Genomic DNA, 15,329 nt, shown 5'->3' on the forward strand with positions numbered 1-15,329 from the left:
TTCAAGTATTTTTTTTTAAAGACAAGTAGTTGAATAGTGGAATGTATTTGGAAGACTGACTCAAACACTGACTCAAATACACTCCCAAGTATTTGAAATCCAGACATTTGAAAATAGTATTTGAAATAAGTAATTGAAAATACTTTCAAATAGGAGGCTATTTATAGGAAATTATTTGAAAATACTTTCAAATATTTCCAATATAAGCAGTTGATTCAGGCCACATTATTTGAAAATACTCAAAAACACAGCAAATCATTTGTTAAATAACAAATAACGAAATACAAATGTATTTGAACCCAGATCTGATGTGGTGCTATCTATTGTTTATTCTATTATTTTGTAAACCATTTTAGAGTACTTTTATGGGTTATTCTGTTATAGGTAGTCTGGTGTTAGACCTCACACATACAGTACTGACAATACAAACATTTTGTGTGCTTAATACATAATAGGTTTTACAAAAAGTTTTAAACTGGACACAATGAAGACACTGAGTCGTGATCTGAGCCCTTTGAGTTCAGATTTATTGTCACAACAGTGCACTAACGTAGCGTTGGAACAAACAACACCACATGGCCTGCTGCACAGTTTGTTCTTGGTGTGTGATCAATAAAATCTTCAATTCAAACAAAATAAGACAAAAAAAGTGGGGAAAAACATGAGGACAACCGGTTTGATGATTACCAAATGAAACCCCTTGAAGCAATACTCACAAAAAAAGTAAACATTGTTATGGCTTCAAATACATAAAGTAAGTGCTGTGAAAAAGTATTTTCCACATCAGATTTTCTGTATTTTTGCATATTTTTTACACTGAAAGTTATCAGATCTTCAACCAAAACCTAATATTATATAAAAAGGGACCATGAGCGAACAAATAACAAACCATTTAGACATATTTATTTATTAATGAAAGTTGCAACACCCAATGCCCCCGTGCGAAACAGTAATTGCCCCCTTATACTCAATAACTGGTCATGCCACCTTTATCTGCAATAACTGCAACCAAACGCTTTCTGTAGTTATCAATTAGTCTCTCACAGTGGGTGGAGGAATTTCGTTCCACTCCTCCATGCAGAACTGCTTCAACTCAGTGACGTGTGGGTTTTCAAGCATAAACTGCTCATTTCAGGTCCTGCCACATCTCAATGGGTTTGGCCGGCAGGGATGTTCTTGTCCCATCGCGCACTAGCGACTCCTGTGGCGGGCCGGGCACAATGCATGCTGACACGGTCGCCAGGTGTATGGTGTGTCCTCCAACTCATTGGTGCGGCTGGCTTCTGGGTTAAGCGGGCGTTGTGTCAAGAAGCAGGGCGGCTTAGCAGGGTCGTGTTTCAGAGGACGCAGAGGATGCTCTCGACCTTCGCCTCTCCCGAGTCCATACGGGAGTTGCAGCGATGGGACAAGACAGTAACTACCAATTGGATACCACAAAGTTGGGGAGAAAAAAGTGGTAAAAAATATATAAAATAAAACAGAATTAATGGTTCCTTCAATGATGGCAATGCATCCAGGTCATGATGCAGCAAAGCATCCCCAAACCATCACACTACCACCACCATGCTTGACCGTTGGTATGAGGTTCTCGCTGTGTTTGATTTTCGCCAGACATAACAGGGCCCATGTCAGCCAAAAAGTTATACTTTTGACTCATCTGTTCATAGAACATTGTTCCAGAACTCTTGAGGATCATCCAGGCAATTTTTTGGCAAACTTGAGATGAGCATTCATGTTCTTCTTAGTGAGCAATGGTTTCCACCTTGCTACTCTGCCATGAATCCCATTTTTGCCCAGTGTATTTCTGATGGTGGAATCATAAACACTGACCTTAGCCGAGGCGAGAGAGACCTAGAAATCCCTGGATGTTTTTCTAGAGTTCTTTGGAGAGATTTTGGCAGGACGGCCACTCCTGGGAAATTCACTACTGTCCCAAACATTGTCCTTTTGGACAATATGGCTCTGATTGTGGTTCGGTGGAGCCCCAGAGCCTTAGAAATGGCTTTGTAGACTGATAAGCATCAACAACGTTTTTCTGGAGGTCTTCAGGAATTTATTTTGATCGTGGCATGATGTGCCTCTAAAACCTGTGCTCTGACAAATTCAATCTGATGGTAAGGACCAAAGTTAGTCAGATTTATATTAGGCAGTGCTGGCCCTAATCAGGGCTGGTTGTTAACCAAAGGACTCAAACAGCTGACTGTAATTATCTCTTTAATTGGGTGGAATTAACTGGGGGGTGGCAATAACTTTTTCACACCTGAAGACTGCATGTTTGGTTACCTCATCTTTTCTCTCAGACTCCCTCTATATACCACTACAACCAGTGGAGGCTGCTGAGGGGAGGACGGCACATAATAATGGCTGGAACGGAGCAAAAGGAATGGAATCAAACACGTTTAATGTATTTCATACAATTCAACGTATTCAGCTCCAGCCATTACCACGACCCCGTCCTCCCCAATTGAGGTGTCCCCAACCTCCTGTGACTACAACCCACAAAAAGATCTGACCAAATTCAATGTGAAAATGTGCAATACTGCAGAAAATCAGACGGGGCAAATACTTTTTCACGGCACAGTAAAAAAAACGGAAATAAGGGGGATATATGTCGAAAAAAACAAAAACAAGATGAACATGGTTTCGTCTGTAGTGATTTCATCCCAGGGTTTGCTGATGAGTTGGTCATAGAGAAAGTGGGGGTCACAGAAATGACTATACTGGCACTACTAAACCGTGGGCCTCGAACTTACTGTACTGGCAATAGGTTGTTATCAATAATGTCATATTTCGATATCAACCTATACTAACCCCTAGCAATAGAACACAGAAGCATACTGCACTTCATATACCCACCCACACACCAATTCACAAAAAACTATGATCTATAGATTCTATACTCACCTATCAGCTTATCCTCATTTACACATGTCCATTTAAACCCTTCACACACAGTATGTTGACCGATCAAAATGTAAATATCTGACAATATATGACGCTGTTTCAGGAAGGCATGAGATTGCTGGTTTTGAGTTGAAGTAAAGGGAGCAAATTCACAAAGATTGCATGTCATAAAATAATAAATCAAGGCGTGAGAATGGGGCCATAAAAATGGGTCTGTGCATGTTTTTACGTTCTTCAGGGATTCTTCACTATGACAATGTTCCACAGTCCAGATAACAGGCATGACTAAGTACAATTTTGAATGACAGAACTAGTACCACAGGGTAGCGGTCAGATACAAATATATGTAATGGTAAAAAAAAGAAAGGAAAAGGTAACACAGACCCTATCCCTTTGTATCACAAGAAACAACATCTAGAAATCATGGAAAGGGATAGCTGCCACAAAGTATTAACAATCACTAAACACTGACAAGATCTTGTGCTGAAAGATGTCACAAAAGCTTGCAAGCTAGCTAGATAGAGACATATAGACTGTTCTACAGGGCAACACTGAAGTGAGGAGTAAAGACATATCTATTTTAAGGCAAAGATTCTTCCTTCTGGAGCAAAATAAATCATTTTGAGGAGCTTAAACAGAAGTATTTACCCTTTTGTAGGTTGAGTTTTATTTTAACTCTAGCATATCTATAATATCTGTTGTTTTTCTATCTTTGGTCAAGGCAACAGGAATTTCTACACAGTGAACCTGGAGGCCATTTTGGAAAACCCCAAAGATGACCCAGTCAATACTGTACATGTACTATAAGTCTGCTTCTTGAACACAACATGAAATATTTTGATTCTTTACTTTCTACATTTCATTACGTGTAGTAACCTAGTGTTTGTTCTGTTTGTTTCGTTTTCTGTGTTTTTCTTTGTTTTTGAGATATAATAATTCTGTTAATGCTAAATTAATTTATTAACACACATTTTAAAAATTATATTTACATGCTGTGAATGATTTGTATAAAACGTATGTATTGGTAAATCAAGATGGATCAATCCGATTCCAAGTTTGTTCAACAAAGTTTTCTCATCACAGTTGAACGTTGAGTGGGAATTAACTGACTCTCTCAACCCAATTCTTATCCACATATTGGAAAACTCTCATGCTTTGTATGCACCAATGCATTTGATAAAGAAAGACTTGAGGATATGAGGATATTGTGTTGAGCTGCAGTGTCTTAAAGCAAAGTCAGAAGAAGTCCTGGAGTTGAAGTGCAAAGCGCAAATAACCAACTCATAATGATAGATTCACACTACTTTGAAATAATGAAACATTAACCCACTCATCCATGTCATTGGGGAGCACAGATTCAGCAGAGACACTGTACATCAGAAGTCTTAGAAACATGTTACTTCTCTCTGTCGACTACATTAAGACATTCAAAATTATAACTATACACAATAATTCATAAATAACATATGTACAATAAATACATATTATACTCTGGCAACCAGGAAACTCCCCTAGCTAGAACTGCCACGAACTAGAGAGAAAAGTAAGCAACGAAACCTAAGCACACATATACAGTATATTTTGGCATTGTAACATGTTATAAACGGTTGATTTCCCCCACCCCGAAAAAATGAATATGGTTGTTGTGCCTGGCTTAATAACAGTCGTATGATGTCATCACAATAACGTTTGGATGGTTGGAAATCAATCAAACCTGCACTGTGGAGAACATAAATCACCTACAGTACATTGTAAAAATAATAACATTACATACTATTTAGAGACAACTTATGAATCAATCATGGTTCTCTGGACAAAGTTACTTTTTTCTTTAGATTTACAATAAACATATGGGAATTCTAATGCTAGAGAATCATAGGTCAACACAATACATCATTATATGTATATACATTACCGTACACAATATTGTTTCTTAGTATTACTAAATATGTGTTATTTCTCTCTAAGAAGACGCTTCCATGATGAAGCCAATACGTTTCAGACTTCATATTTAGATTGTATGTTAACGGGTAACTATGACTTCATTTGATGTGTGCTAGTTAGAAAGTGCATTCTAGTTGCAAAATTAAATGTAAAAGCGAAACAAATCTAACAATCGTTTATCTTATATAGTTTATGTATGCAATATAAACAAGACAAATGTCATTGTACTTTATTCATTAATTACACTGGTGGAAGTAATAATAACAGTTGTATGTAGATTCGCCATTCTTTCAACACCCTTCTTAAATTCGCCATTGTTTACATTTTGCTCGACACACACAGATGCACATACTGTACAAACACAGAGAGGTCTGAAGGTCCAAATGCAAACCAGGCCACTCTTCCATCACCCAGAACTTTGCTGTGATGAGTAGGAGCAGAGGAAGATACACAGAGCAAACTGAAAGCTCCTCTGGAAGGGCCTAGCTAGTGTGGAGGCCAGGGCAACACAGGGCAGCACTGTCCTGTCCTTTAGCCTTACCCTCTCATGTACCAGCCTGTGCATGTGCCTGCCCCTCTCCAGTTGGAAGAAAGAGCCTATAAGTCCATCATGGCTCAGGAAATGGCAAAGGTCGCAATGTTTGTGCTAATTTGAAACCAGCACATTTACCATGGTAACACATGGACCGGCAAGTTAAGCTTTGATTTGGGAGAAAAAAGCGGACGGAAAAGCAGGGTTCCACCAGAAACAGACATAAGTGGAAGTACACTCTTAGAAAAAAGGTGCTATTCAGATCCTAAAAGGGTTCTTCAGCTGTCCCCATAGATAGAAGAACCCTTTTTGGTTCCAGGTAGAACCCTTCTGGGTTCCATGTAGATCCCTCTGTGGAAAGGGGTTCTACCTGGAACCAAAAGCATTCCACCTGGAACCACAAAGGGTTATTAAAGGGTTCTCCTATGGGGACAGCCGAAGAACCCTTTTAGGATCTGAATAGCACCTTTTTTTCTAAGAGTATAGTGTTGAAAAAAAAGAATACACCAAAATAAAAGCAGTACACATCCAGCAGAGGGCAATCTGGAACATTAGACAGAGAGAGAGAGAGGTGTCCCCTGGTAAATGAAGTCTTTGTTGGGGAACTGAATGGGCAGTTAGTTTGGATTGGACGTAGGAGCAGCCACCACTGCTGCAGCCGCTAGAGACGCAGGTAAACTGTCATGGTTACTGTCGTCAGAATCCTCCTCTTCTGTATCTGTGGGAGGGGAAGAGGACATATGGCACACTTAAAACTTCCTGCTCCAACTTCCTGGTCTCCTGGACCGCTGCATGGCATGCTGGGAAGGGGGAGGGGTTAATGACAATATAGGCCGTGATCCACAGCTAAGGCGAGGCTGACGCAACAGCCAATGGTTGCGTGCCACGTCATCGACTGGCAAATTGCTATAACATATGATGTGGTTAGCTGATACTTAAATACCTATCAAGGTGTTATAAGATCTGTCAGGCGTCAGCAACGTCTACGCTCGGGAAGTCTGTCGAAATGACAGGAAAGCTGTAGGTACATTATGACCCCAAAAATTGTACATGGTCAGTTTCGTAACTGAGGTTGGGGGTGATGGTTTTGAGAGTCAGTTGTCAAAGGGTGTTAACAGCTAAATGAGAGCGATTGTGTTTGCTCGGAAGAAGAGCTTTGAGTTTCAGAGATAAGTCTGATAACAAAAGAACATGTTATGTATAGAGGGACAATGACAAAGTCCCTGTCAGGCTGGAACAAGACTGTAGATAATGATCATTGAACACACTGTCACCATAGTAACGTGAAGGACAGACTCAGGGGAAGGGATAAAAGAAATAAAGGATAGAAAGAGGTTGCCTTTGAGAGGGAGGAGGTGGTGGAGGATGGCAGGGGTGAGTGAGCGTGTGAGTGACATTAGACATGTTTCCACAAGAGAGTCAGTCACAGTCCTGTGCTGTCACATCATAGCCTTAGTCAAATCCATTTTTTGCAGGACCAAACTACAATGTTTAAATGTGATTTTTCCATGCCTTGTCATAACCGAAACGGCTTGTTTTCTACTCTTCGCTTTAAAAAGAGTATTTGATTGTGGAAACGTAGCTAAGGTTCGCCCTGAGGGGAAAGAAAATGCTGTTTTACCGTCAGAGGTGTTTTTCTCACTGTCATCATCAGAGCCAGAGTCAGTGTCAGGTGAGTCTAGGTCCTCTGGGACTTCCCCTGGAGTCAAATAAAACACTGTCATCAACCATCACAATGCCCCAGCACAAACCAAGCCAGAGACCACTGTCCACTAGGTGCCTCACACATCCCCCAGACAGACAACACTGATTAAACAAAATAGTCACTGAGTATATAAAATACAGACTTATTGAAGAGCATAAGGAAGTGACATGTTCATAGTAGTCACAAATGTTGACACCACTGAGGATATGATAACAGTTTCAAAATGCAATTTCAAAATCATTTTACATGCATAATTGACCAGCAGAGGGCACTCTTTTACAACAAAATCATCAGGAGAGCAGCCAAGGATTCAGCAAAGACATTATCTTCCACTACCATTTCTGAAGCAATAGCAACAACAGTTTGAGAGCACCAAGAAGACCACCAGACAAACTGACTCAAACTTTGGGTCCACCATATTCTAATCACTACTTGGCACTTTAAGTAGATGCTGTTCACAACTTCTTTAAACCAAGTATTATAAATAGAGAGCATATCTGTAGGAGCCTGTAACTGACTGTAAACTAACACGTACCGTTTTGCACTTGCTGGTTTTTCTCTGTGCTGGTGCTGCTGGTTTCAGGCTCCTTGGGGTCCAAGTGATTCAGCCCCGGTCCTGGTCCTGATGTTGTTATGGTCCCGACGGCCCCCCCTGGGTCCTTATTCCCTGCCTCCTCTTTGGGCACTTCCTCCACCACTTCCTTTTTCTCTCCCTCTGCTTGTGTACCTTCTTCATCTCTCCCTTTCTTTTCTTCCTTCTCTTCTGTCGTTCCAGGCTCTGTCTCCTCCTGCGAAGCCTTCTCCTCTGCTTCCCTTTTGGTTTTCTCCTCCAGATCTGTCAGAACAAAAACATATTTTGTATGTGTGAAAGAGCCCTAATCCACCTACTCCCTAACCCACCGAACTCCCAGCCAAGCCCTATCCTGCGTAGGGTGTCTAATGTATATCTAAGCTGCTTGGGTCTTCATTTCCTCTTGTCCTAAGACTGACAATACTTCCACCTCATGGCCTTGGACGGATCATTCCCATAACCCACCTATTTTTTTGTTTTGCTTTACCATTAGCCTCCCGGGTCTCCATTTCTCTCGGTTCTGGTGCACCTCTTTGTTCCAGGATCAAACCCATCCTGACAAGCCCTCCCCTGACTGGGGCTCTTCTGTACCTTTTGCCTCCTATGTCTTCCACTTCTCATCCTGTCTCATACCCTACTCCCCCAACCCACCAAACCTGCCAGACCCTTCCCTGTGAGGGGTTGAGGGGCCCTAGCCCCAGTGTACCTTTAGCAGCCTGGGTCTTCCATTTCTCTCTGTTCTGGTGCACCTCTTCGTTCCAGGTGGCCTTGAAGCCCTTATAGTCGATGGTTCCCGGGGAACAGTTGAGTGTTCCGCTGCCCTCTGAGCCTGTACTGATCACACTGGACCGCTTCCCATCCCCCACTGGAATACTGTTTAGACTGTATACAAAGAGAGACAGAGAATGTCATTCACCTGGCCTGTAACACACACTTTACATACCTACTGGGAATATGGCCACAGCAGACACTGGATTCCACAGTGACTTAAACCACAGAACAGTGGTTGCATACATTGTAAATGATCCCTGCAGGAATTGAACCCACCACCGTGGTACACTTCTGTGACTGACCTGTCATACACCACACAACGTAATGAACTACTGAGAATCTATTGAGATTCTACAGAGGGATTATATTGAACATGTGATTGGACATCACAGCCATGCTTAATGGATGTCTGAACTGAAAAACCTAAATTTGAGACATTGAGGAAATGAGGGTTTACAGCCCAGTGGTTCTAGTACCACTATAATCACCATGCGTGTGTATAATGAGCATTATATACATAGACAGATGGACTGGGTTGCAGAGGCTGGGGTAAGAAGAGGAGGTGGACAGATGTGGCTGTTTGCAAACACGATCTGCAAGTGTGTGTCTAGCGGGCAAAGCTGGTTGGAATGACGTCATTACAACCACTTTACAACTAATGTGCGTGTGTGTGTGTGTTAGTGTGTGTGTTTGCGTGTGTGTGTGTGTGTGTGTGTGTGTGTGTGTGCGTGTGCGTGTGCGTGTGCGTGTGCGTGTGTGTGTGTGTGTGTGTGTGTGTGTGTGTGTGTGTGTGTGTGTGTGTGTGTGTGTATGACTGTTTGTGTATGACAGAGAAAGAAAGTGAGGAAGTGTTTAAGCCTCTTTATCCAGATATGCCTTGGAGAAGAGAGAGAGAGAGAGAGAAAGAGAGAGAGTGAGAGAGAGAGAGACAGGGAGAAAGAGACAAATCAGGGGTGAGGAGGAACATGGCGGGAGGGATGGATGAGCGTTCCAAGTAATGTTTATAATCCTTCTATTCTGTTGATGATGATGGCATGACTTTGTTGATGTAACAGCGGGACAGTTGTTGATCCCAGCTGATGTTGTCAGGCCTATTTGTGTGTGTGGGTGTGTGTGGACGTGTTTAACTATACTTGAGGGGACCAGAAGTCCCCACAAAAATAGTAAACAAACAAAAATGTGACCACCTCGGGAGATTTTGTTGGTCCCCACAAGGTCAAATACTATTTCTCTGAGGTTTAGGGTTAAGGTTAGAATTAGTGTTAGGGTTAGAATTAGGTTTAAGGTCAGGTTTAGGAGCTAAGGTCAGTTTTAGGGTTAGAGTTAGGAATTAGGGATAGGTTTCAAATCAAATCAAATTGTATTTGTCACATGTGTCACACGAATACAACAACTTCACCTTACAGTGAAATGCTTACTTACAAGCCCTTAACCAACGATGCAGTTTTAAGAAAAATAAGTTTTAAGAAAGTATTTACAAAAATAACAAATAACTAAAGAGCAACAATAAAATAACAGTAGCGAGCCTATATACAGGGGGTACGGGTACAGGGTCAATGTGCAGAGGCACAGGTTAGTCGAGGTAATTGAGGTAATATGTACATGTAGATAGAGGTAAAGTGACTATGCATAGATAATAAACAGAGAGTAGCAGCAGTGTAAAAATAGGGGGGTCAATGCAAACAGTCTGGATAGCCATTTGATTAGCTGTTCAAGAGCCTTATGGCTTGGGGACAGAAGCTGTTAAGAAGCCTTTTGGACCTAGACTTGGCGCTCCGGTACCACGTACTGTAGCAGAGAGAACAGTCTATGACTAGGGTGGCTGAAGTCTTTGGCAATTTTTAGGGCCTTCCTCTAACACCGCCTGGTATAGAGGTCCTGGATGGCAGGAAGCTTGGCCCCAGTGATTTGCTGGGCCGTACGCACTACCCTCTGTAGTGCCTTGCGGTCGGAGGCTGAGCAGTGGCCATTCCAGGCGGTGATGCAACCAGTCAGGATGCACTTGATGGTGCAGCTGTAGAACTTTTTATGGATCTGATGACCCATGCCAAAACTTTTCAGTCTCCTGAGGGGGAATAGGCCTTGTTGTGCCCTTTTCACGACTGTCTTGGTGTGTTTCGGCCACGATAGTTTGTTGGTGATATGGACACCAAGGAACTTGAAGCTCTCAACTTGCTCCACTACAGCCCCGCTGATGAGAATGGGGGCATGCTCAGCTCTCCTTTTCCTGTAGTCCACGATCATCTCCTTTGTCTTGATCATATTGAGGGAGAGGTTGTTAACCTGGCACAACACTGCCAGGTCTCTGACCTCTTCCCTATAGGCTGTCTCATTGTTGTCGGTGATCAGGCCTATCATTGTTGTGTCGTCGGCAAACTTAATGATGGTGTTGGAGTCGTGCTTGGCCATGCAATCCTGGGTGAACAGGGAGTACAGGAGGGGACTGATCACGCAGCCCTGAAGCGCCCCCGTGTTGAGGATCAGCGTGGCAGATGTGTTGTTACCTACACTTACCACCTGGGGGTGGCCCATGCTGAGCTGTTGTCAATGAGTAGCATTCTCACGTAGGTGTTCCTTTTGTCCAGGTGGGAAAGGGCAGTGTGGAGTGGAACAGAGATTTCTTCATCTGTGGATCTGCTGGGGCGGTATGCAAATTGGAGTGGGTCTAGAGTTTCTGGGATAATTGTGTTAATGTGTTGATGATGACCAGCCTTTCAAAGCACTTCATGGCTACAGGCGTGAGTGATATGGGTGGGTAGTCATTTAGACACGTTACCTTGGTGTTCTTGGGCACAGGGACTATGGTGGTCTGCTTGAAACATGTTGGTATTACAGACTCGGTCAGGGAGAGGTTGAAAATGTCAGTGAAAACACTTGCCAGTTGGTCAGCGCATGCTCTGAGTACACATCCTGGTAATCTGTCTGGCCCTGCGGCTCTGTGAATGTTGACCTGTTTAAAGGTCTTACTCATATCGGCTACGGAGAGCGTGATCACACAGTCGTCCGGAACAGCTGGTGCTCTCATGCATGCTTCAGTTTTGTTTTCCTCGAAGCGAGCATAGAAGTTGTTTAGCTAATCTGGTAGGCTCGTGTCACTGGTTAGCTCGCGGCTGTGCTTCCTTTTGTAGTCCGTAATAGTTTCCAAGCCCTGCCATATCCGAAGAGCGTCGGAGCCGGTGTAGTAGGATTCAATCTTAGTCCTGTATTGATGCTTTGCCTGTTTGATGGTTCGTTGGAGGGCATAGCGGGATTATTTACAAGTGTCCGGGTTAGACTCCGGCTCCTTGAAAGCGTCAGCTCTACCCTTTAGCTCAGTGCGGATGTTGCGTCTAATACATGGCTTCTGGTTGGGGTATGTGTGTACGTCACTGTGGTGATGACGTCATCGATGCACTTATTAATGAAGCTGGTGATTGATGTGGTGTACTCCTCAAAGCCGTCGGAAGAATCCCGGAACATATTCAAGTCTGTGCTAGCAAAATAGTCCTATAGCTTAGCATCTGCGTCATCTGACCACTTCTGTATTGAGCGAATTACTGTTACTTCCTGCTTTAGATTTTGCTTGTAAGCAAGAATCAGGAGGATAGAGTTATGGTCAGATTTGCCAAATGGAGGGCAATGGAGAGTTTTGTACGCATCTCTGTGTGTGGAGTAAAGGTGGTCTAGAGTTTTTTTCCCTGTGGTTGCACATACAACATGCAGAAAGAAACGAGGTAAAACAGATTTATGTTACCATGCATTAAAGTCCCCGGCCACTAGGAGCGCCGCCTCTGGATGAGCATTTTTTTGTTTGCTTATGTCTTATACAGCTCGTTGAGTGCGGTCTTAGTGCCAGCATTGTTTTGTGGTGGTAAATAGAGAGCTATGAAAAATATCAATTAAAAGTCTCTTGGTAAATAGTGTGGTCTACAGCTTATCATGAGATATTTTACCTCAGGCAAGCAAATCCTAGAGACTTCCTTAATATTAGATTTCGTGCACCTGCTATTACCGGAGGCACCCCTTGTCTTACCGGAGGCAGCTGTTCTATCTTGCCGATGGACCAAAAACCCAGCCAGCTGTATGTTATCCATGTCGTCGTTCATCCACGACTCGGTGAAACACAAGATATTATGTCTCTTTGTTAGGATAGTCTTGATCGGAGCTCATCCAGTGTTTTATCCAAACATTGTACGTTGGATAATAGTACGGAAGGTAGAGGCGGGTTACCGCGACCTACGTCCCCTATATTTCTGTTTGTTCTTCATGCGAATGGGTTTTGTGCCCAGTCCGGTGTTGGAAGTAAATCCTTCCCGTCTGACTCGTTAAACTAAAAATCTTCGTCCAGTACGAGGTGAGTAATCACTGTTCTGATATCCAGAAGCTCTTTTCGGTCATAAGAGACGGTGGCAGAAACATTATGTTCAAAATTACAAATAACTCCAAAAAACACACACAATAGCACAATTGGTTAGGAGCTTGTAAAACGGCATCCATTTCCTCCACCGCCATTAGAAAATGTTTTTCCGGGTTAGGGTTAAGGTTAGGTTTTCGAGATAAGGTTAGGGTCAAGGTTAGGGTTAGGGTAAGGTTATGGGTTAGGGGTTTGGGAAAATAGGATTTTGAATGGGATTGAATTGTGTGTCATCACAAGGTTAGTTGTACAAGACTGTGTGTGTGTGTGTGTGTGTGTGTGTGTGTGTGTGTGTGTGTGTGTGTGTGTGTGTGTGTGTGTGTGTGTGTGTGTGTGTGTGTGTGTGCAAGCAAGTGTGAAAGAACATTTGTGTTATTGCCAAATCAAATCAAAGTACAATGAAATGCTTACTTGCCAGCTCTCCTCTCAGTACAGCAACTAAAAAGAAATATAAAAAAATATTAAATAAAAAATCTAGTAAGAAAGATAACACAAGCATCCAGTAAAAAAGAAGAGGCAAATAAAGAAATATAAGTAATGATATTAGTTATTTACACATGTGCGGTGGAAGTGGTGCGTGCATGAACATGCGTGTTAATACTGTTCCTCGTGTCTTTAGAGCCTATGGAAATGTTAAGAGCTGACCTGGGCTCAGTATCAGGCCCATCAAAGGACACTGGTGATAATGTTAAAGGTCCAATGCAGCTGTTTTTGTTTTCAATTAAAATAGACAAACAAAAGTAGCTTCTTAGCAAAGAGCAATTTCTCGAGCAAGAATTTTGCTATGACTGTCTGGGAGTTGTCTCAGTGGGGAGGGTAAAACTTAAAACTAGCTTTAATTGGCAGAGCACTTTGGAACACTCTTTCTTATTTGGGGCGGCAGGTAGCCTAGTGGTTAGAGCATTGGGCCCATAACCAAAAGGCTGCTGGATCGAATCCCTGAGCTGACAAGATCATTCTGCCCTTGAACAATGCAGTTAACTCACTGTTCCCCAGTAGACAATCATTGTAAATAAGAATTTGTTCTTAACTGGCATACCTAGTTAAATAAAGGCTAAAATGATTGCTCTATTAACAAATGAACAGCTTGGTAATGTCACCAGGCAGGCCAAAACGCTATCCCACAAAAACAGGCTGTTGTTTCAAACAGTTCTTACACTAAAAGAGCGTTATTATCATTTTCACAATTTAACAGTATTATTCCAACCACATAGTGTGGAAATATACACTCACTGGCCAGTTTATTAGGTACACAACCCGTTCACAAAAATGGATCGCATCCAGTTACTGTTCGATTGAACATTAGAACGGGCAAACGAGTGACCTAAGCAACTTTGAGCGTGGTAAGATCATCGGTGCCAGGCGCGCCAGATCCAGTATCTCAGAAACGGACGCCCTCCTGGGCATTTCAGATAGGTGTAACTAAATAGGTGTACCCATTAAACTGGCCGGCGAGTGTCTATAAAACAGAGCAAAATGATGTTTTTGACTGCACTGGGCCTTTAAGAGCTGATCTGGACTCAGTATGAAGCCTATCAGTGTGTGAATAAATGGCACAATGTAGTGTTTGCATGATAAAAAGTACAGCAACATGGTCCATAATGGATGACCATTAAAGAGCAGAATAAAGAGAATAAAGAGAATGGAGAGATTACTAAATGCTACAATCAGCATGTCCTCTTCAACCACCAGACACTGGCTGTCACCTAGTCACCATGGACGTATTATCCCAGACCATTTACTCTATTCTAACTGACAACACTGTCTCTCTTAATGTGTCTGTTGACTCTTAGTGTGTCTCACTCAGACTGACTAAAACAGAGATGAAAAGGAGTAATGCATTCCAGGAAACTACAGCTGATGTGTACAGCCATAAGACTACTAGTACTTTGAATGACGAGAAGTATTTTATTTTATTATTTCCGCCACTTACCCACACGCACGCACGCACGCACACACACACACACACACACACACACACACACACACACACACACACACACACACACACACACACACACACACACACACACACACACACACACACACACACACACACACACACACACACACACACACACACACACACACACACACACACACACACACACACACACACACACACACACACACACAGCCATACGTGACAGAGACCAGTCAGTGGAGACACAGCCATAGAGCCTCGGGCAGGAAATTAGATTATAATTACTCATACCAGCTGACATGTTGTTCAGCTTCATTTAGTTATCATTAGACAGACGACTGGAGGACCCCCGGCTTGTTATTTTTAGAGCATCACTGCGTCCACATCCCAAATAGCACCTTATTCCCTACATAGTGCACTACTTTTTACCAGGGCCCATAGGGCTCAGATCGAAAGTAGTGCACTACACAGTATGTAGGGAATAGAGTGGAATTTGGGATGCAATCTGTATCTGAAGAACAGCCCAGTCTCTGATGTGTCAATATATGTTTTTCCATGTTTATTTCATCTCCCTAGGAGTCATAT

At 42.6% G+C, this 15,329-nt stretch overlaps 1 protein-coding gene across 3 annotated transcripts in view; it reads right to left on the reverse strand.

Annotated features, from left to right (window-relative positions):
* pde1ca (phosphodiesterase 1C, calmodulin-dependent a) overlaps positions 1-15,329 on the reverse strand; it is a 157,441-nt gene that overhangs the window by 3,476 nt on the left and 138,636 nt on the right. For 2 of the 3 annotated variants that reach the window (XM_071415063.1, XM_071415064.1), the window contains 4 exons: positions 13,232-13,258; positions 8,363-8,538; positions 7,621-7,920; positions 7,002-7,079 (listed from right to left, as the gene is read on the reverse strand). In XM_071415063.1, coding sequence (XP_071271164.1) covers positions 7,002-7,079; positions 7,621-7,920; positions 8,363-8,538; positions 13,232-13,258 — 581 coding nt within the window. The remainder of the gene's footprint in view (positions 1-7,001; positions 7,080-7,620; positions 7,921-8,362; positions 8,539-13,231; positions 13,259-15,329) is intronic. The other variant, XM_071415065.1, reaches the window with a different exon arrangement.

This window comes from Salvelinus alpinus, chromosome 8, assembly GCF_045679555.1.
Source record: "Salvelinus alpinus chromosome 8, SLU_Salpinus.1, whole genome shotgun sequence".
Lineage (NCBI taxonomy): Eukaryota > Metazoa > Chordata > Actinopteri > Salmoniformes > Salmonidae > Salvelinus > Salvelinus alpinus.